Consider the following 23,437-nt stretch of genomic DNA (forward strand, 5'->3'; position numbering starts at 1 on the left):
GTTACTATGTCAAAACCAAATTATTTTGCCTGTTTGGGATTGATTTGCGGTTCATACCGACATGATTCCATGATTTTATTGCTTCTGCCATGGTTGAGTACATTATGAAGTTGAAAGGTTTATGTTTGTTAAAAAAGAATGTGTTTTTATGTGAGCTTCTGTGGTTTCCCACCTAAGCATGAATGAATAATCTCCCAATTACCTTTTGCCTGCACCACAGGGTGAGACATAGTGTTGGTGTAGTGATTAGGGTTGTCCCGATCCCAATTCGATACTCATAATTACTTAGATAAGAGTTTCAATTGTTTTTGTTTACAAAAATAACTGAAGTAAACTGAATAACAACTGGATATCTCAAACTTATTCCATTTAACTCAGTACAACCAACATTGTTGTAAAACCCATAAAATCAATTTTCTGCTTAGAATGGTGTAATAGCTCTGTTTTGCTTAAATCATTTGTCAAAAAAAATTAAATTACATTTTCACTTAGTGTAGAGTTTGAATTAAATCAGACAATCAAAATTTTTTTTGGCTTATTGCTTCCTCGAGGGGACTTGTCTTTGCTCTTAAAGTCCAGAGTTTGTTGCTTTGATGAAGCTGCCTGTTGCTATAGTGAAGTCACCGTATTCCGCTGCATGTTTAGTTTGGAGCTGATGGGTCAAATTTGTAGAGCTAAACGCAGCTCTGCTGCTACCACCTCATGAAACAGCGGTGTTACAGATGCTGCAAGAGGGGACTGGACTGTTTTCACCCTCACGTTTGAAGTTTTTCCACACTGCTGACATTTTGAAACACAGGAATGCTAATGCTGCTACCGCTACTGGTGCATTTACGGCCTGCCGTAAATTGTGCTCCATCTACAACAGCTGATGTAAATGATTGGCTGGGTGGATCGGATCAAATTGCCAATCTCCGATTAATTAAAAATGCTTATATTGGCTCTGATCTGATACATACGATCTGGATCGGGACAACCCTGGTGATGATAAATGATCACGAGTCTGTGCATTGTGTTGTATTCTGAAGTTGACCGGATAATTTGCACATTTTTCTGGCAGTTTGGAATGATCTGCTGTACATAAATTAATGCCATATGGCAACCTGGTGCATATCTCCAGTGCAACAGAGCAGAGTGGCACTTCTGGTATGTGGTGGAGAGGGACCGGAATACGTGCCATGGAATTGCAAAGATTGACTAGAATGGAAGCGATTTACTAGGCAGTAGACTTTGGGAGCAGACTGAGGCACAGCTGTTGTATTAGGAAATTAGAGGTAAGCATTCAATGCTTGGAACTGACAGCCTTATATTTGGTACAAATACCAATGGATTGTCCAAATTCTATGTCTGTCATCAGGTAGATCCTGCTTGCAAAGCTCTCGTCTGAAACAGTTGTGCAAGGTCTAAGTGAACTGGATCAATCAGCATCATTGGAGGAGAACAAGGTGGTAGCTATGGGCGGGGTTTAGTTGTAAGCAAGTAGTAATGGCTGCCACCGGTGTAGAGGAGAGTGTTTTCACTCTTCTCCTAATAATATCCACCAACTAGTTCCACCGTTTATACACTACAGCAGGGCCTGAGCTCATGTTACTTGCAGGCGTTGTGCATGCCTTCTACCTCATTTTCTTTCATTGCTCTGATTGGCCTGTTATGAATGTGACAGACAGAACATTTGTCCAATCACCTTTCAAGATTTTTTTTGAAGTCCTGCCCTTCCCAAACACTTCATATGGGAGATTTCCCAGATAACTGTGAAACAAATATCCCATGCAATGTATATATGAGACAGCCTATCTGGTGTGTCAGTTAAACCAATTCCATATTTTATAAAGAAAAAAAACCCTGCTTCTAATGTGATCTTGCACATCTAGTGTAGCACTGGGAGGTGTTTGGCACTGGAGCAGCTACTTTTTCTCCCTCCGTCACTATTGCTGTGCCTGTAATGCCTCGACACTGCTGACTTTACTCCTTTCTTTTGTGGACACAAAGCTACACTGTTGTGCCACTCTGTCATAGCCTGTCAAAGCTACTGTAGCATTGCTGGCTAATCATGGCACACCAGGTGTCACTTTCTATTCGTTTCATGCAACACAAAGTTCTGGCCTGTTTTTGAGCACAAGACCAGAAAAACATGGTGCAGCAGAGCTTCAGTGATTGATTAACCATGACCTTTCACACTGTAGTGATGCCACATTCTTCTAAATACTAAGCATTATTGTTCTACCACAAGATACACAAGAAAATCACTAAGATATACTAACAATACAAAGACGGATTAATCCCTGCTCTTCTAAGAAGGCTCAAATGAGCAACACATTTCATTCTTTTCTATTCAGTCTCCTCTTGTTAGAAAGAAAAAGCTGCACATTGACTAAAATCCTTGAGACTAATACTGATTGACAAGATCTCTGCTCAAGTAAAAGCCAATTGTCTGGCTCGCCTTCTCTCACGCTGCCCAGAAATAATTACAGACCAACAATCCCTGGCATGTTTACATGGATGAGAGGCACCTGTTTCCTCCATGCTAAAACCAAAATTATCAGCTGTGTCTATTTTGGCATCATCAGGATGATTAAGTGGTCCCAAGGTGCCTTCTCTTGTTCTCTTGTTTGTTGATGTATGTGTGTGGGTGAGTGTTAGACTAATGACTAAGGATTAGGAAGAGTCAAGTGGTGGCTTTAGCTGGATCTGTTTCTGGGAAACAATCAGATATCTATCTTTGTCTTCAGGGAAACAACTAGAACTAAAACACATCAGTACATCAGAAGCTGGTCAGTTGACTGGAAGTTAATTTTTTCTTAGGAGTTAAACTTTGAGTTTGAAATTCAACTCATTTGTATGTTGTTGGATAAAAACTAGCCTGTTCACTGCATATAAATTAAGGGGTCACTTCAAAAACGTAAACACTATATGGACAAAATATCCGCCCGCCTGACCATTATACCAACAGGGACTGTAATGACATTGTAATGGTTTTAATATGGACTTAGCCCACCTATTGCAGCTCCAACAGTCTCCACTCTTCTTGGAAGGTTTTTTTTAACAAGTTTTTGGGGTGTTTTTGTGAGAATTTGTGTCCATTCATTCTGTAGAGCAAATATGAGATCAGGCACTGATGGTGGATGAGAAGGCCTGGCTCACTATCATTACTAGTATTATACCTCCTCCACCAAACGTCACAGTTGGCACAATGCAGTCAGGCAGGTAACGTTCTCAGACTCTCCTATCTCACTTCCAAACAGAGAAGCATGATTGGTCACTCCACAGAACACATTACGACTGCTCCACAATTGAGTGTCCGTGTGCTTCACACCACTTCATCTAATGCTTGGCTCTGGATTAATAATGTGAGGCTTGCGTGGCCATGAAAACCCATTCATGTAGCTCTTGCTGCAGTTTTTGTGCGTACATTAATGCCAGTGGAAGTTCAGAACTCTTCAGCTGTGGAATCGGCAGTTTTTGACCCCACTGTGTGATTTGACGTGGTCTTCTGGTTCATGGAGTTTTGCTGTTGTTCCTAAACGCTTCCACTTTCTAGTAATATATCTTACACAGTTCCTTAGTATATAAGACTTTGTTAAGTATTTGCTTAGTGGCATGGTTAAGCTAAACAAATCTAGTATATTTTGCATCATTGCCACTCGTCGTCACACATCAGTGCAAACAGTGCTCTTGTACTGGATCAATAACATAGTCCTCAATGCATCCAGGATGCCCATGACAATGATTCACCAAGACATGCATGCCAGAAATTTTTCCTGCATCTTCTGTCTACTTTGACACCCTGACCTGATATCAATAAGCGGTAGAACATTTGCTCTCGGGTAAGGGTGCGTGATAAGACAATCTCAGATCGTGAAAAAATAGAACGTATCGGGGATCTGCTTTGTTTTATCGTGGGACCGGCTCTACTACTTCAAGCCCCCCCCCCCCCAATGCAGCGGAGCCTCACACTAAAAGTAAAAGTGAAGTTTAAGATTTAGTTCTCATGATGATTTCTAACTCTTATACGAAGCTTCGTCTTGGTTTTCTGAACCATCAGAGTAAAGTGTGTTTGAGGCAGAATGCCTACTGTTGTAGCTGTTACAGCCGACATTGTTTTGCTTTCAATTATTATTTTCAAGCCTTTCGACCTGGCAAGTAAACGTCAGTATAACGCAGTCAGAGGTGAAACGTTATAACATCAGCGTCTTTTTTATGAAGGGAGGCAGTGATATCCGCGAGGTCCAGACGTGGATCATTGTTAGAAAATGTTTTAAACAGTTAAACCCTTGATTTACATGCATTTCTTTGGCCTCTATCATACTGCTGCAGCACGTAATCCTGCCTTTCCTCCTCTTCTCTCCTTCATTGTAAGAAGCAGACAGGTGCCAGTGTGACACGTTTGTGTCACTGCTCATCACAGCCTTATTCAGAGCAATAAATCAATGTATACACGACCTTTTTTCAATAAAAATCAAAATTGCGTTAAAATAACATACAGTCACTACTTAACTGCATAACCACATGTCTCAAAAATTCATCAAATGTGTGTTATATGTATATTTTCTTTATCTGGCAGTCTGTAAACAAGGCTGAAGTAAATGTGATGTTAAATTGCATACTGTATGAACAGACTACTTGTTTAAAGCTTCAGCTGCAGGAATTCATTTTAAAGACCATATACTTTAAAATGCAAATCAAAATGACAAAATGTGCTTAATAAACAGTAAAGTAGTTTTTAAAACACAGACAAAGACACACATAATAATTCTAAAGTGGTGCAGAAAATTTAGAAATTGGTTCCAGAAGACAGAATAGTTTAGAATGCAGGAAAATAAATGTTTGGAGCTTTAATATATTGTGGGATAAGACCTCTACATATATACATATATATATATACATACACACAAACAAACATATATTGCATTGGCCTACAGGATTGTGTAGAAGAAATAGAGAAAAATCAGAGAAAAGGTTGTTTTTTCTGGTCACTAACTTGCAAATTTGTCTTAGAAATGTAATGAAAAAAATCGTGATAAAATTAAGATCGTCATCCGGCCATAAAAACAATTGTGATATGATCTTTTTTCCATATCGCCCACCCCTACTCTCGGGGTCTTCTGTTGAGCACTGTTGAGTCCTATTGTCCTCTTCTCAATTCATAGAGACAGTCATTAGTGTGTCACACCAAACCCCAGTAAAAACCTACTTATGGATCTCATGTTCTGCATGAGATTGTTTTTTAGATATATTTGCCAGACTTGACCCTGGGCCTTCCATGTACATGTCATCTTTGTTAAATCTACTGCAGCCTGTCTGGCCAGGTAACTCTTGAAAAAGACATTCTTGATATCAATGACATTTTTCTGAATAAATGTCAAAAGAGATTACCCTGATAGTTCAACATTTCCATTGAACTTGTGTGTTAGTGTTCAACTGAGCATCAATGTTTCTTTTATGGCTTTATTTTTTGACAAGAGGCAGAATTTTACTTGCTATGTGAGCTTGTTTGTGATGGCTCTCAGTTTCTACAAGGTTACATAATTGGCTCCACTTGTTTTGAAGAGGATCAGATCTTTCAATGTTTTTCTGCTCCTGGTAAAAACCTTGGAGTGTTATTTTGAGAGTCTGTAAAGTAGGTGCACTGAATATCATCTCAGCTGGAAATTCAAGATTTTGGGGACAGTTTATGGGCCCCAAGTAAAGCAACTAACTCTAGACCATAATATGGGAAGAGTATTTAACACAAGGGGTTAAGAGGATGGAAGGAAAGTCACATAATCTTAGAAGAGACTCTGCAATAGAAGCAGTATTCACATCATAGAGTAGATCCCACAATAAGAGTAATAAACTGAGGTAATTAGTCCATGAAGGTGGCAGGGCTGACATGGGTGTGACCACATCACCCTTGCTTTGAATCCACATGGGGGCTCTTGGCTTGTCAAGGCTCTCTCTCTGTCGCCATGGCAGCAGATAAAGGCACCACTGAGAGCCCAGAGATTGTATGATAATAAAGGTATTCATTAGGAAAAAAACACCATCATGTGGGTGGGAAGTAGTCATGACATGATGTGATACATTAGAGATTGGGCCCTAATAATCATATATCTCTATTCTAAAGCTATAGAACATACAAACCTAAGTTCTGAAAAAGTTGGGACATTGTTTAAAATGTGAAAAAAAGAGAATACAGTTATTTGCAAATAATTTTTTACTATATTCAGTTGAACTTACCTCATATACAAGATATGTAACATTTAAACTGGAAAAATGTTTTTTTTAAACATAAGGGATTTCTGAATTTGATTGATTTGATGATTGATGTTACAAAAAATGTTGGGACAGGGACAAGAAAATACTGGTTAGGTTAAGGAAATTTTTGGAAATTTAGGTTAGTTGCTGCATAAAAAATTTAAGTTAAGACTCCACAGTGCAAACAAAAGGCATATATCAACAACATTCAGGAGTGGCACTGACTTCTCTGGAGCTCATCTGAGAACCCTAAGCCTAACCCTGAAGTGGAAAATTTGTTTCGGTCTGGCAAGTCAACATATATATATATAGAATATATTGTCACATACTCCTTGCTAGGGCTGGGCAATTAATCGCAAATGAGATTAAATCGCAATATGGCCTGTTGCAATTTTCAAATCGCAGACATTGCAATATTCCCTTGACCTGAAATGTGTCAAAATACAAGTTTAATACATTTTTTTTGCAGCAAAGATTTTATGCTCTACACATTACGCACACATTCAAATGTCTGTTGTATGAAAACTGTATCCCCTTCAGTATTGCAATTGATGTGAAATTTGCTATAGAAGCCAAAATTGCTATTAGAATTTTTTTTCAAATCAGTCATCCCTAGTTTTATTTATCAAATGTTGTGCTGGTTATAATATTGAATGGTTTTATGCTTTCGTTTGCTGAACAATTCATTAGATGAGGAACCTGAGAATAATTGCATATTAAATCGCAATTGCAATATTGGGGGAAAAAATCGCAATTAGATTATTTTTGCAAATCGTTCAGCCCTACTCCTTGCTGATATGGGAGTCAAAACAGATGTAACAGAATCAATACCGCCGTAAACGCTGTTATGGTAGTTTTAAAATGCACTTCCCCTATGGCACACCCTCAGGAGTTGGACATGTGTCATGCAAGATGTGCAATAAACAAGGTAAAAGTCTGCAGAAACACCAGCCTTTATTGACATACAACACCAGCAGTTAGCAACGACAGCGAGTCTCAACAGGATAATCAGTGTCATCCACACTGAATGACATTTTAGACCAGAGCTGCAACAACGAATCAATAAAATCGATAACAGCTTTTTGGAATTGTGGTTATTATTATAAGTTCTATAATTTTTTAAAGTAATGGCATTTTGCTTATATCTGCATTACTTGCCACCAGTTACTCATGTATGAATGAGTAATGTAATCATTGTGTTTCTCCTGCCCATTGTCCTGCAGGTTATGCCACCCCAAAGGCTTCCAGGACCCCCAGCCCTGAAAGAGAAAGGCTGATCCCCATCCTCCCCCTAGTTCCTGCTGCTCTGCAACCCGTCTTTCCCTGCATCCTCTCCTGCTTGCTCCCTTCATCCACCTGCCATCCCCATCACCCTTTACCTCTAGAAGAGTTCATCCTGTCACATCTCTCTCCTATAAATCCCTCCCCATAGCTGCTCCATCCCTAGTCCCCCTTTAATTTCATTCCAGCCACACAAGCCTACCCCCCTTCAGGCCCCCTGTTCTCATCACAGAGCTATTCTTCACCCACTGGCTGCACGCCGGGACCCATGGCTACAGGAGGTCATGCCCCAGAGATAGATGTGTTGATTAATCTACAAGAGGTAAGGGAAAACTTCACACATTACGTTGTTTCAGTGATTATGTAATGTAGGAAGTCCTGTAGAGCTTGATTAAAAAAGATGTTGTGATCTCTGATTTTAAAAGGGAATACAAACCACAAGCTCCATTTTCAAATATACATGCAAAGAATGCAATTAATGAATGAAGTGAAAATGTCGGTTTCCTTTTAATTAACACAGAAAATTTCCTTTAAATGCCCAGTGGGGGTGGTTTTAGGTTTCAAGGCTGAGTTTGGGGGTTTTAACTCTCAACTGATGGCAGCCACCATGACAAGACGTTTCTTGTTACATTTACAAAAATCAGAATTTATCTGGCTTTGAAAGCTTTTTGAAAATTATTTTTGTATACGGTTGTTGAGTCCTTTGAGCTAAGGCAAAGTTGAAAAGCCTGCATCTGTGACGTTATGTGGGTATATGAGTGCCCATAGCATGGGTTACTTGCACAGCAGTGCAAGGTTCTTTGCAGTGAATATGATGACACACAAATGTCTGTGTAGGAAGTGGGGGACAGCCATTAGAAATGAATGGAAATGGAGGAAAGTTAGAACTTAACAGCTGTAAATGGCCTTGTACGCTGCACTCTTTAGAAGACAATTTTTTTCACAGTTTAACCAATTTTCCTGACATGGATGCAATAATACATACTCAGTCCTGCAGACCTCCTAAGATCTTTTGTCATCTAGCCAGGTGAAAGGATCCAAGAATCTTGAGGAGTCTTGTGTTCAGCTAAAAGTCTATCTGTGCCTACTATCAACCTAATAAACCCTACTGGGTAAGTGACCAAGTAAAGCCACAGTAGCTAGCTTATGTTTGAGTGCCAGTTTCCTTTCCTCCATCCTTTGTTGTTATTCAGTCCTAACTGGTACCAAATGAAGAGCTGTTTGGGAGCAGAACAACCGTTTCTATTGAACTTTGCAAAATGATCTGGATCTCTGAAAGAGACAGATTTCTTGTCACAATGAGTGAGACTTGACAGGCATCAGCTGAGGAAACATGGGCAAGATCAGAGTTTAATGTGCTGAACCATGTCAGAACTGTACTGAACTAAACTGGACTGCTTTGTGGAAACGGACCATACACCAGCGTTGTGTGACTCCGCTCGTCCAGGCTGTAGACAGACTTTTTAAATGCCTGCCTGCTGCCATTCCACTGTGAGCTTTCTTTCTTTTTTTTTTTGGCTGAATATTTCACTACTTTTGGGCTGCAGAAGTAGTTCGAGAATCAAGAATGTTTTCAGTTTTGCATTCTGAGTGCTCAGCATAGTCACGAAAAGCTCCTAACATGGCCGCTTTGGTAGTAAATACTATGCAGAAATAACTTCTTGCCCCCCATCAGGAGTTCCCTGCTGCTGCGTGACGTCATCTGCAGGAACCTGTACTGTGAGACACATGAACCACCCAAATGACCCAAATGAAGGCTGCACATCTTATTTGTTTAATCAATGATCTAGCAGGGATCGAAAGATGAAAACTAAATGCTTTGACAAACAATGTTTTTTGATTGTTTTACATAGGTCTGTTTTCAATTTATTAATTGGTTAATTACTAATCAGTAACACAGAACTAGGCTAAGTATTTCCCTTGCACTGACTCCATACCTTCTATCCTCTCAGAGGTACAAAATGTAAAAATTATTCTAAACTGCTACATAAGGAATCGGAAACAGTGACTGGGAGCTGCCATTGGCTGCACAGTCTGTCCTTTCCCCCACCTCTTACCCCCAGTCACTACAGTGATGCAGCCCCTCTAACCATGCCCAAGCTGAGAAGATTCATGTGACGTACTTGCAAATAGGGATGAGCACCAAAATCTGGTATCAGCACAGCCATTACAGTACAAAATGAAATCTCAGATTTGTGCTTCATCTTAGAACCCCCCCCCCGCCCTGATATGACCGTCTGCCACTCCAAATGAGAGACCCCAAATGTTTGAGCCTCTTACAAATAGAAGTTAGACCTTCACTTTACTTCTACTGACATCCTTTTGAGGTATTTCTTTGAATTATTTATGATTTCAAGACAGCTTTTATTCACTCACCACCTCCTTACCACATTCCTCTTAAAAGTATTGATTCAGGCACTGTTTCTCTACCAACACCCTTTAAAAGGTATCAGTCAAGCACTGGTATTGAAAAAACCCAAACATTACCCAGCCTGACTTGCAAAGCATTTTGGGATTAGTCAACACAAAAACCCGGAAAGCCAAATTTTGCAAAAGAGTCCTCAATTCAAAACAGGAGGGAAGAAGTGGGGGTGGGCTGTGCAGTCCAACCATCTTTTTATATTATTTTGATTTAGAGCCTCCTAGTGGTGGAATTTGCCAAACTGTGCCTTTAAGTTCCACATGTCATGAAAAAGATATTTTTTTTTTTTTCTGTTTGCTGTTCTGTTTCATTGTCGAAAAGAGAACTGAATGAGGAGAATTAGTTGATATCAGATAGTGATTGCTGTCAAGGATGGAAAAATGTAAATGCAGACAGGCTGTTGAGAGGTTGAGTGTCTTTGCATGAGGTAACCAGTATGCAAAAGTCACCTGGTACTGTAGATGTGTAGATAATGTCAATAATAAAAAATAACATGTTGTCAGTGTGTTTGAAATGGTGAGCAATGGAAGAGGATTGAGAAAAACAGTAGTTGTTTGTCTCACAGATGCGTAACCATGGTAAAATGCTTTGTGTCTGTGTGAACTCATTTCTCAGCTGCAGAACCACACTCATGCCATATTTTCATACCACTGAGCTGCCAAGAAGCGAGTTTATATCAGGCCAGAGAGCCATGTCAGTGGATCATTTGAAAAATTTTAACTGAATCAAAATATTTGTTGGCTGTGTTGTTTCCTGTTTCTTTCAACCTTGTATTTTTTCAGCTGGATCTGGTATTTCAGGAGGAAGAATTCAGCTTTATCTGTTTTCTCCTTTCCCCTCAGGCCAGTGCTGCCCTTTGAAACAGCTCAAGTATTAGGAATGTGGAAAACAAATGCTTGTTCTGTCCTTTCAACTGGCATTTCCAATATTACAGAATAAAGTGAAAGCAAGCTCTGCTTTAATTTTAATGTTTATTATCGAGTTACACTTCCATTTATCAGGGTTTTAAGATTGATTCTTTTAATTGTGGTTTCCAATAAATTATTAAAATTAGTATAGCTACAACAACTGCAATATGGGGCTTTCCAAGGGTGGTTTAGTGTTTGTATGGTGAAGTTACACATTTAATGTTGTTTATGATTGCATTTCTTGCGTTTTTCTCATGAAACAAGGTCAAGGCATAAGAATGAGCAAAATATGCTGCTCCATGAAGTAAACTGAATTAGAAGATTTCTGCAACTTAAGCTGCAGAATTTAAATTGACAATCTCATAGATCTCAAAGATAGTTTTTTCTTGAATATATGCATGGACCAGGGATGTTCCTTGGTGGCTAACTTTAAAGCTGAGAACATTTAAATCCGTACAATAGCCTGGAGGTTAGAAAACAGTCATGAAAATATGCAGAAATGAGCAAAGTCTTCTCTGAAATTGCTGTGTAATTTGGTTAAACACCACTTCTTATTCTGGCAATGCCATGCAGCAACATCATCTTTTAGTCCTCCATGCAGGGTAACTTCTGCTGTCCTGCACTGAATGTAGTTTTGCATTGCTCTGGTTGATGCAGTACAGTAGTTCAATCTGAGACAGCCTACATACATTTTTATTTCTCTTTCTATCTTTATTTTAGATCAGAATACTTTCAGACATGCTGCTTCTACCAGATGCCCTCTGTGCATTGTGCTTGTTTACATCCAGTCCAGAACACTCTCGTCATGCATTTTACCATTTATTACAAAATGAATGTACAGTTTTACTTGGTGGAGAACACTCTGCTCAGAAGATGCTCCCTGGGTTAGTCGAGCAGCCTGCTTTGACTTTCCAGGGAGTATGTGGCTAGAAACCTGTATATGAATGGATACGTTAATGACAATGCATACTAAATATGTAAAATTAGTTCAGAAGCAATTTCTTTTAGTGGCATGAATGTCAGTATGAGGGTGCAACAGTGTCCTGCTTGAACTAATGCAAAGCTTCAATTTATGAGAACAATAATTAATATCTTAGACCGATATGCACCTACAGTATAATAGTTGGTTATCACTAGTGGGTTTCAGTTATAAAAATGTTAGATTTACAACACGTAATAACATGTAAATGTGTCATGCAGAAAAACACTGACTGCTTCATTAAAGACCCTAAGTAATGATAAATCTGTATTTAGGTTCATTGTATGACAGGCCATTGTGTTATGAAACACCAGGTAAAATCTCAGTCAAGAAAACACCTCTAAGTTTAAAAGATTAAGCTTCAAAATCATGAAAAATGAAAAGTAAAATCTGCTCCAGGATGATGTGGGTGTGTTAGTTGAATGAGTGTGCTTGTAGCGTTGGGCAGGGTAACTCACCATTGTGGGCCGGTGGGGTCACCACATATTTGCCCAGCCAGGAAAGAGATAAAAAACTTTCTGTCAGTTTAAATCCAAAATTCAGTCCAACTTGGATTTCAGCCTTTTCACATGTTTACAACAATCATATTCCAACATATCTAGTGAATTAAGACACAAAGTGCGGATTTGACTTTACAGGGTCTTTAAGAGTTGCTGTAAATGAATGGGTGTTAATACTATACTACAGTGTCCCTGCGTTAATTATTTTCATGAAAATTATGCCGTACCAGCCGTCATGTGGCGAGAGCTGGGGTACACCTAGGCCGGTATAACAAGTGCATGCTTTTATAATAAATTTCTTTGAATCTGTGTCCATTTCCAGCAGCAGCATTCACATGTGCGTGAAGAAACTGAAGAGAGACCTCGGTAAATGGGCTCATTTGTCAAATAAGGGACCTGTAAAAAGAAGACCTGCTTTCGAGACAACATGGAAGTTTGCCATATGGTACACCATCTTTTTTTTGGTCTGCTTTTTCTTATTGACGGTCTTATATAGTTTTGTGTTACATTGACATGTTTGAAAGGCTATGTTCCTACAGTCTTCCTCAGCAGACTGGCTGGGAAATCACTAGCTTCTTCATCCAGAGAGCAACAAGAAGCACTGATGAATCAGGGAAGCCATCGAGATTATGAAATAGGCCCATAAGGGGGGATAAATGGGAGAGCATTCTTGGGCCCAGCCAGACTGGGGACCCATGGAGGTCAGCAAAATCATGGTCCATTGTAAAGTTAAGCTGTAATAATAATATAACTCTAACCTGAATAATAACCACTCTTATCAAAGAAACTATAGCTGTAGCAAAATATAGTATTTTGAAAATGTAAACCCCTTTTCATTAAAATACCTTTTTATTGGTGATGTTAGCAATGTGGATGGGCACACTGAATGATAAGGAAAGTAATGTTAGACTTCAGTAATGTGCAGAAATGTCAAGATGCCAGAAGTTAAAGTAGAAGAAACCGAGACAAATTTTTTGGGGAAGAATTCAGTTACTGTGAAAAGAGACCAAAAATGGATGAAAACGCAGCAAGAACGAATTGTAAAAAAATAATGATAAAATGGGTTAAAAGTTAGAAAAAGTGTAAAAATGGGTGAAAAGTGGCAAAAATTGGCATGAGTGTTAAAAAATAAGGTATAGAAATGGGCCAAAAGTGGCAGAATTTTAGCATCAATGGGTAGAAGTGGTTACAAAGTGATATGGGAGAAGCCGCAATAATGGTTGACAAACAGCAAAAACATGGGTTAAAAGCAGCAAAATGTTCCAAAAATGGCAAAAATGGCCAAAGTAGGCAAACGTTTCGAAAAGATGATGCCTGAATAGACAAAAATGGCAAAAGGCCCAAATTGTTGCAAATTTGAGCTAACGGGCAAAAAGTGTAAGAAAAAAATAAATATGTCAAAAATGGGTGAAAACAGGCAAAAACTGGATGAAAATAGAAATGAAGTGGCAATAATGGGTAAAGCAGCAAAAAGTAGCAAAAATAAACACAAACAATACAAAAAGCTGGCTTAAAAATGCAAAAGTTCAAAAAAGCTGCAAAAATTGGTAGAGTGGCAAAAAGATGTGGCAATCATGGATGGAAAAATTGGAAAAGTTCAGCAAAGAAGTAATTTCAGCATAGAACCCTCTTTAACCTCCAACATGAAGTAACTGTCTGCCAGGATGCTTTCACCAATGCTACTGATCCAACACACATGCACTGACATCATCAATAAATCACAACTAGGGCCCACTCTCAGTTTTATAGGGGCCCAGCCAACTGTGTGGGTGGGCCTGCCTATAGGACTATGAACAGGGAGGAGGGGGCTTAGTCACCCCACACCTGGGTCCTCAAGAAGCTGCCAGAGAGCAATCAAGACAGGACAATCATGCTTGCATAAGGTCAGCTGAAGACACATCACAGCAACAACACGTGGCTCTTCTGAGTAAGACTGCAGGAACTTAACAGTCAAAATATGTAAAGGTAACACAAAACTTTACTAGTCCGTCAATAAGAATACATCAGGGAAAAATATAACTTGTGAGGACGGTATAAACTTCATTGGATTTTTGCGCATTAGTCTTCTCTAAAGTCAAACTGTGAAACATGGTCTGATGGCTGTAATACAGTTCTTCCTTCAGGGATGAATCAGTGATGAGAAATGGTCTCAAGTTTATTGTTAACGTCCACACAGCTGGGTGCTGCAGCAGCACCTACATCAGGCATAACTAAAACCTTTAGCAGTTTTTAAAAATGTTAAATCTTATGAAGATTTCTTAAGAAAATGTAGGTGGAGTTTGTAAGTAGTATCTGAGTGTTAGTGTAACTTTGTAAGCTTCCTGTACAGTGAAATCACAGCTGGATGCGAAAATCAATATTATTCACAGCCCGTCTTCATCAGTTAAAAAAACACAAGTAGCATCACTTCACATTTCTTGATCCTGTCTGATAATAGTTTTGGATGATTATCTCATATTACCTCAGAGCAGGGAGGAAAAGACTGCATGTATACATCATTGTGTACAGAAAGAGAGGAAAAAGAGATAAAGATTTATCTGATCAGTTTATATGTAGCACAGTTTATAGGTGAAGTGTGGAACCATGCTGTGACTTTAATTCATCTCCAGAGCCTCTGAAATAAAAGTCCAGACATGGATGGTCCCCTCCTCCGCAGCGTCTCGAAGGGACGTTCTGTTGTGATGACAGTGTCAGCTGATCCTCAGTCAGCTGTCAGACTCCTTAAACGGCTGATTTATCTACACAAATACACAGTATGATGAATGTAACTGTCTTTTATATCAACAAATTAGTTATCTTACTAATATTTCTTAATCATGTTCAAGATTTCCACAACAGGGCTACAATGGAGCAACACATAGACCTTCATACCAGCTCAAATTACCTGAAGAAAAGATCCCACTTCAATGCTGAGAGCAGAAATGAGGGGCACAGCTCACTTCAAGTCAAATTCTTTTCTGCTGACGTCCCAACAAAAGATGAGTCACCCGTGTTTATGAAAAATGTTTTGTAGCTGTTGTTGAAGTGAGACAGATAAGTGTTCTCCAGCAGAAAAGGCTCTGCCAGCTAAGTAAATGGTGTGTCATTATGCACAGTGGGGACCATGTAGTGAACATGGCATTCATGTGAATGGCCGGGAATAAGTGTTTCAGATTGCAGCTTTGTGAGATGGATCTGCCTGATGATAGACATTGGCCAGTGCATTGGCTTTAAAGAGTTTCTGTACACTAGAGAGTTTTTTCATTTTTCAAGAACACGCTCAAACCCTGCTAAAACAGCTCTGTGACCCACTTTTGGGTCCTGGAACACCAGTGGAAAGCCACTGTGTTAAATAACAAATGTGAGGGTAAAAAAGGACACTAAATGGGAGCAAACTCTCATTGACGTAAAGGAACTGGCTCCAAGAAATGGCTTGTTGGCAAACAACAAATCACTACTCAGTGGTACGTAATACTGGATTTTTGCCTGTATCTGATATGCCAATATTTCCTAACTGATTTTTGCAATTACTGATACTGATAAGGATGTATTGAAGGTTGTGCCCAAAAGAAAAGCTCTAAATAGTGCCCTTTTGGGTTCTACTTGCTTCTTGCAAAGCATTGAAAGCTGGAATCACTTGCACTGTCAACCAGAAGGCCACAATTAACAGCTTTCTCTTTGAGAGGAGTATTAGAGGTAGGCAACCAAGAGGTAGCATTTAGGGCTGAATGATTTGCAAAAATAATGTAATTGCGATTTTTTCCCCCAAATATTGCAATTGCAATTTAATATGAGATTATTCTTGGGTTAATCTTGTGTATCTTTCAACAAATTCAAGCAATAAATAATTCCATAAATAAGACCATATGTATTGAAAACAGTGATTTTTTTCTGAAGCAATTAATCCATAGTAGCGTGAATCTGATTATGGGAGGTGCAACAAGCTTTAAGCTATAAAGGAGGCGGCTGGGGTTCGGGGAGGTGAGGCTCGCTACCAGCTGATCGCAGCTGGGGTGTGACTTCGTAAAGTAACGCTAGGCTTCATCAGTTTTGGATAGAATGAGCTAACTATTTTTGCTCATGTTGTAAATGTGATGTCATTTGTTTTTTTTTAAGGGCATTGTCATTTTTATGTCACCCATTTTGATTAAGAAAAACATCTTTAAAACACAAAAATTAGGATTTTGTAAACCATTTTAAAAAAAATGACACTTGAATGTTTGCATAACGTGCATAAAATCTCTGTTATTCCAAAAAAAATACCAAAAAAAACCAACTATATATATATATATTAAACTGGTATTTTGACACATTTCAAGTTTAAGAAATATTGCAACTTCTACGATTTGAAAATTGCAACAGGCCATATTGTGATTTTTTTTTTATTAATTGCCCAGCCCTAGTAGCAATGGCTGCTGCCAGTGTAGCATTTAGCTGGGATGTAGCTATAGTTTAGTATAAGTTATGTCTGATTTGGGCTACATTTCTTTAACAAAAGAAGAGCATAGCAGCGCACTATGAGCTTTTCTTGGCAGTAACGATGTTTTTGTACTTCTCCTAACTGGCCTGAGCATGAGTTTTATCTACCAACAAACTTCTCTGCTCAGAAACAAGAAAAGTATGCGCCCCCTTTCTGATTTCTTTCTATATTTAATGTTTGTCACACTTAAATGTTTGAAATCATCAAACTCATTTTTATATTAGACAACGATAACCAAGTAAATACAATTTAAATACAATTTCATTTATTAGGGGAAAAAAAGCTATCCAAGCTACCTGGCCCTGTATGTGTCAAAGTCATTACCCCCTAAACCTAATAACTGGTTGTTCCACTCTTTGCGCCAACAACTGCAAGCAAGCATTCGCAGTAACAGACAATAAGTCTTTCACTTCACTGTGGGGGAATTTTGGCTCACTCTTCTTTGCAGAATTGTTTTAATTCAGCCTCATTGGAGGTTATTGAGCATGAGAAGCCTGTGTAAGGTCATGACACAGGATCTCAATCAGATTTAAGTCTTTGAGACTTTGTAAGACTTAAGACTTTGACTCTGCCCCTTGTAAACCTTCATTTTCTGTCTTTTTTTGCCATTCAGAGGTGGACTTGCAGGTGTGTTTGGATCATTGTCCTGCTGCTTAAGCCAAATGCGTCTTAGCTTGAGGTCATGAACTGATGGCCGGGCAGGCTTCTTCAGGATTTTCTGGCAGAATTCAAGGTTTCATTGATTACAGCAATTTGTCAAAGCAGCCCCAGACCATCACATGACCAACATCATGTCTGACTGTCAGTATGATATTCTTTTTATAAAATGCTGTGTTAGTTTTACTCCTGATGTTATAGGACACACACCTTCAAGAAACTTCAAGTTTTGTCTCATCAGTCCATGGAATATTTTCCCAAAAGTCTTCGGGATCATCCAGACGTTTTTGGTCAAAAATGAGATGAGCATTTGGGTTCTTTTGGTCAGCAGTGGTTTTGGCCTTGGATCTCTCCCATGGATGCCATTTTTGCCCATGAACACTGACCTTAACTGAGTCAAGTGAAGCCTGCAGGGTTTTAGATGTTGTTTTTTTTTTTGCTTGTTTGTTTTTGTGACCTACTGGATGAATCGTCGATGTGTTCTTGGAGTCGTTTTCCTAGGCTGGCCACTCCTGAGAAGATTCACCACTGTTCCAAGTTTTCTAGATTTGTGGATAATGGCTCTCACCATTGTTCACTTGAGTCCCAAAGCCTTGGAAATGTCTTTGTAACTGTTTCAGACTGATCTGAATTTTCTGTTCTTGAATTTTTTTCTTCAGTGGCTCATGATGTGCTGGTTTTTGAGATCTTTATCCTTGCACTTTTGCAGACAGGTTGTATTTAAGGGATTTCCAGATTCAACAGGTCTGGCTGTAATCAGGCCTTTACTTTAGAGATGTTCCAGTTGTACGCCTAAAGCTGAGGAAGGATATTCAGAAGATATCAGTGGTTCACTTTGCTGGTTGATATTTACAGATTTAGAATACGGTGAGGGTCACGGAGCAAGACTCATACATTTCATATTCTGCTCATGCATTAATTTGACTGAACAGAAGGAAAACGTGCTGAAATTTAAATTAAAAAATGCATTCAGTACTAAGGCCAACATTTTAGAATAATTGCTCATAAACATCAGCTGTGCAGTGAAAAGGGAAGCAAAACACTGGTGCTGATATTTATGTTAGTTGCGTTTGTTGGTCTGGGAAATGAGCCAGCTGCTTCTATCAAAGGGGAGAGATGAAGGGAGTGGGAAGCAGCTTTTAAACACAGCTAAATAAAAAGAGGACAAGGCAACAGAAGGCAGGCTAATCAGAGGCAGAGGAAAACAAACTTATTATGTTTATCATCCTCAGATGAAATAAGAGTGAATATTAGTAAAGAATACGATTCATATTTTAAATTGATATTTCCTTTAGTACGTTCAAACCAGCTCTGCTCTTCCTGGCACTGGACTCGTCTAAATTATAGAGCAACAAACATACAGCGACATATTGTTACATGGTGTAACATAATGCAGCCTGAGGCCATCAGCTCTGAAATATAGAACAACGTAGAAATGGTGACATCTCTATTTGATTTAAAGTAGAGCTGCATGATATCTCACAATTTTATCAACATTACAGTATAAGCTTTTTTAATGAAAACATCAGAGGGACATATAGGCAATGCTTTCTCTCTCAATATGTTGTTAAAATGCTCTCACAAGCTTTAATGTCAGGTAAACTTCATCTTACAGCTGACAGCTACCCTCAGAGCAGTTATTGAGATTCATGTTAAAAGATTCTTGAATTATTGTAGATTCATGAGAAACATGTTGCAAGTAGCTAAAGCAAAAGCATAAATGAATAATTCGCAAGATTTTGTACCCACACGGTATGTCAACAAGCAAATATTGAAAACAGTTTTCAGCTTCTCATCTTTTCCTCTAGCCCCTCATTAATCAAACCAGCGCACATCTGGGTGTAGAAATCATCTTATGACAAAATCCACATTTGATTTTGTAACGTGTATCTGGCCAGTAACATTGTACTTCAGCGTACTGACTGAGCAGGTGTTGATAAATGCGATGGCTGAAAACAATTAGCATTTACATAACCCACCCGGCCTCACCCTCAGAGTTTACGACATGGAGGTGCCTAATACACCAGTACACGCCTGCTCCCTTTGCCATGGTTTCAGTCTCCAGGTCAGAGATGTTAAAGATTTTTTTGTTTGTTTGCCTGAAAAAATTCCGTCAAAGGGAATCAGAAACATCAAGTGGAAGGAAAGCACTGCTGTGGTTAACACTGTTGTAGTGGACAGCTGATGTTAGAATATTAAATCTATAGGCTGACTGTACATCTGTAATATATATAACATGAATATATTATCACAATGCTTTCTATTTTGATTATAACATAATCAACAGTGTTTTAACCCTTAGGTATACCTAGCCACATCCTTTGCATTCTGTTTGGGAATTCTTGAACTAATTTGTGTTCTGTCGATGCAGTTGAAATGAAATTGCACAAAGGTGTGTAATTTTGCTCATTTCTAATTTTTGAAGCCAAATCATTACATTGACCTGTTTGGTATTGTGTATAGAAAAAATACTCACGTTGGTGCCCCATGGGGACAAAACTTGTCCATTTAATCCCATTATAATTGCTTATTTTGACTGCAAATTTGCAATACCATGTGTTACTGCCATTATCTGTGTTGCAATTTTGAATGGCGCCATTACTCTTTATGGGCCAAGGGTGTGTCTGTAGGGCACTCAAAAGGCATACTTATAGGGGGATTTTCTATAGCTCTGTGAAATAAAGTCATAAAGAAATGAAAAAAAATGTCTTTGGCAGTTGATAATGGAATATAAACTTGGGTTTTGCATATTAGATTTGAGAAATTGCATCTTTGAAGCGCCACTCCAACGTGTTTTGTTGGGGATACGCTGCAGGTCTATGTTCAGTGCCCACTGATCAGAAAACTGATTAAATGATTGATTATTAAAATATTTTAAAAATTACCAAAGATTTGGCATGTCATGATAAGAAGTGAAGGTGATAACAACAAAAAAAAAAAAATTAATTAAAAACCAAAATAAATTATGAATGTAACCATATAAAGTAGCGGTAAAAATGTTTCCTAGGGGTCCATCCTTTACATAATTTTCACCAATTTCTGGACACTGCACAAAAAATAAAAATGCATAAAACTTAATGTTGGTGGTAATTGATGACTTGTGACCATCTTTGATCATAATTTAAAAAAAAAACAAAACAAAAACATTTAGCATTTTTATATGGAAAATATCTCATTATGCTGAATTGAAAATTCAATAAACTGGCATTTAAAGGATTAAAAACACATAAAATCATGAAAATGACCAAAAATTTGCTACATCGTGATCAGAACTTGGGGTGATAACAGAAAACAAAACAAAACATTTAAAAATATATATGTATACAAATTATAAATATTAGCATTTAAAGTATTTTAGGCTATCTTCCTCCTGTTAACCTGCTGCTTCTTTTAAGAGCCCCAACAGGCTTATTGTTGATATCTTAAGAGCTGACTGTGATTTCTTAACCCTTAGGCATCCCTTTAACCGACTACACACATAGCCTAAATCTTTCTAGACTGAGAAGAGAGTGGCTGTGATACCTCAGGTGTCATTTTTATAAATAGAGGCTGTTTTAAGTGTAGAGGGGCAAACAGTGATAGACATCTTCTGAATGAGACTTAAAAAGAAATCAAAGAGAGCCTAAAATTTCATGTATTTCTTTGAATTAATATTTTTAATCTGAATTGCTTCCATTCCAAACATAACAGTGGTAACTTTTATATTCTAGAGCGCAGGATGAGTGTCCACGTGTAACGCTTTAAGCACAGTGGATTACACTAATTATTTAAATCTCCAGATACCGATTGATTATATCTTATGGAAATTAATGTTTCAGTGTTTGTTTATGGTAAGCTCTTAAACACTCTCTCCAGATATATACAGTATTTAAGTAAATCATTCCTCTTTTAGTTGCACCCTTAATTCATTCACAGCAGTCTAATATATTCCCTATTCAAAAAGCTGGATGTTTTATTCATTTCCACTACAGTTTGATCTGTTTTCTACCCTAAATAACAACAGTTCATGATTACTGAAGGCAGTCCATCTACTCTTTTTATGTAATTTTTAAAATGAATTTTTATAAATCAATAAGGAAATGATCATTCATCAAATATAACAAACAATAAGGAAATCAGCTGAAAGCCTGTGCTGCTCAACATCGTATAAAAAGTAAAATTGCTCCAAAGGCTTGTCAGAGGTTTGGTTTAATGTTAATACATTTTTTAGGTCATATCTCATCTAACACAGCCAGATTTAAGCTGCACAATGAGTCCACACTGAGTTGAAAACATGCGTCCACCAGCTCAGACCTGGCGTGGGATTTGAGTTTATTGTACACTCACATCCAGACTGATAAATGTCAATCGGAAATGAGCTTACACCCAAATTTCTGGTGTACACACATGATGAGGGTCACAGTGTGGCCAAACACTTTAAATCTGAAATAACTATGATCGCAAAACTCACATCAGTATTGCCTGTTTCAAGGCTATAGAAACTTGGTACATTTATTTGTATTAACTTTGCAGAAATAAAATATATATTCATATTACTCTTTCCAATATTGTTCAGTCCTATGTCCAAGAGAATCAAGTATTGCATTTTGCTAGTTGACATACTGCGAAGGACATAGGCAAGGAGAAACCCATCCTCTATAGACTTTTTAGAGGCTGGTCTTTGATGAGACTAAGGAGGATTTCCTGTTTGGCTAAAAGCACATTTAAGTTGGACTGGTCTAAAGAAGAGAAAATGCTCAGAAAACAAATGAATCGCAGTGCCATTGTGTCAGTGGTTATATGATGTAAGGGTGGTGTGGAGTAGAGTGTGGCTCAAGTTAGCAGATAGCTCTGCCAGCCTTGGTTTCTCTTTGCAGATTAGTATCGTGCTTAATGTGGTCACTTATCACTTTGGTTGAGTAGTTACACATGAGTGTAACCCTAAACAGCTTGTCTTGTATACAACTTTATAACCACTTTTCTTGTTGAAAACACTGCCATACCAAGCTGCTTCCCCGACTCAGCTTCTCATGTTTACGTCTGATGTTGTTCTGTGTGGAGAGCTTTAGAAGGAAGGCAGTGGGCATAACCTGAAGCTGCAGCAGCTATCAGTTATTAGCTACAAGTGGTGAGGCTTCATTTCAGTTTTGAAAGAGCAGGCCTGTGTTTTTCAAAAATGAGAGATAATTTAACCGACTCGTAAACTTGCAGCAGCTCATTTGATGTCTGAAATAAGCTGTTTAGCTGGCTAACCCTGTGTATACCTAAAGGAGACAGTCTTATATAAAGATGGATTCCTGCTTGAATCACCAGCTGAAATGTAATTATGGGACTCAGTCCCATCATGCCTCCCTGTAGTGCTTTAGCTGTGGATGCTCTCAAAAATTAAAATGATACAAACTGGAGACTCAGGGAGACGGAGAGTGTGCGACAAATTCAAAATAAAAGCAGAAGCAACAATGACAGATAGTCTTTAAGGCAGTCTGATAAAACAAATCCACAACTATCCACATCTAAATGATGTGTTACTGACACTGACTGATTCTGTGTAAAGTTGTGACTCTTATCTGAGTGTGTCCAAGGCTGTGCTTGTATTTCTTTATTTATTAATGAAGAAAAAAGTAAATTTGACATTGTATAGCCTGAGAGGCCTCATAATTAACAATGTAGCAACCTCATCAGGTACTGCCACGTTTGTAGTTTACATTTACTTTCATCCATTAAATACCAGAGTGTAAGGTCTCTTCACATTTTTTCTTTGAGTTGGTGTTTATGTACTCCACTGTACTTTCTATGCTATTTCAGATTAATGCACATTTATGCAGGTGTATCACCATTTACTTTTTAAAATGCTCGCTGTTTTAGCGGTTTATGTTCGTATGTTGTTAGCGCTGAATTTGCAGTGTAAGAATTTTTTGACAAAATGTGTTCTCATAGTCAAGAAATAGTCTTGTTTTTCTGCCCTTGGTGCTAACTTTTCTTGCAAATAAAAACATCCTTTTACCCTTTTAGCAGACA

The 23,437-nt window shown here is 38.3% G+C and overlaps 1 protein-coding gene across 1 annotated transcript in view; it reads left to right on the top strand.

Moving 5' to 3' along the window:
• Window positions 1–23,437, top strand: part of slc4a3 (solute carrier family 4 member 3) — a 134,345-nt gene that overhangs the window by 15,498 nt on the left and 95,410 nt on the right. The window contains exon 2 of the mRNA XM_041806767.1: window positions 7,458–7,837. Within this exon, the coding sequence (XP_041662701.1) occupies window positions 7,784–7,837 (54 nt within the window). The 5' untranslated portion in view covers window positions 7,458–7,783. The remainder of the gene's footprint in view (window positions 1–7,457; window positions 7,838–23,437) is intronic.

This window comes from Cheilinus undulatus, linkage group 15 (assembly GCF_018320785.1).
Source record: "Cheilinus undulatus linkage group 15, ASM1832078v1, whole genome shotgun sequence".
Taxonomy (NCBI): Eukaryota; Metazoa; Chordata; class Actinopteri; order Labriformes; family Labridae; genus Cheilinus; species Cheilinus undulatus.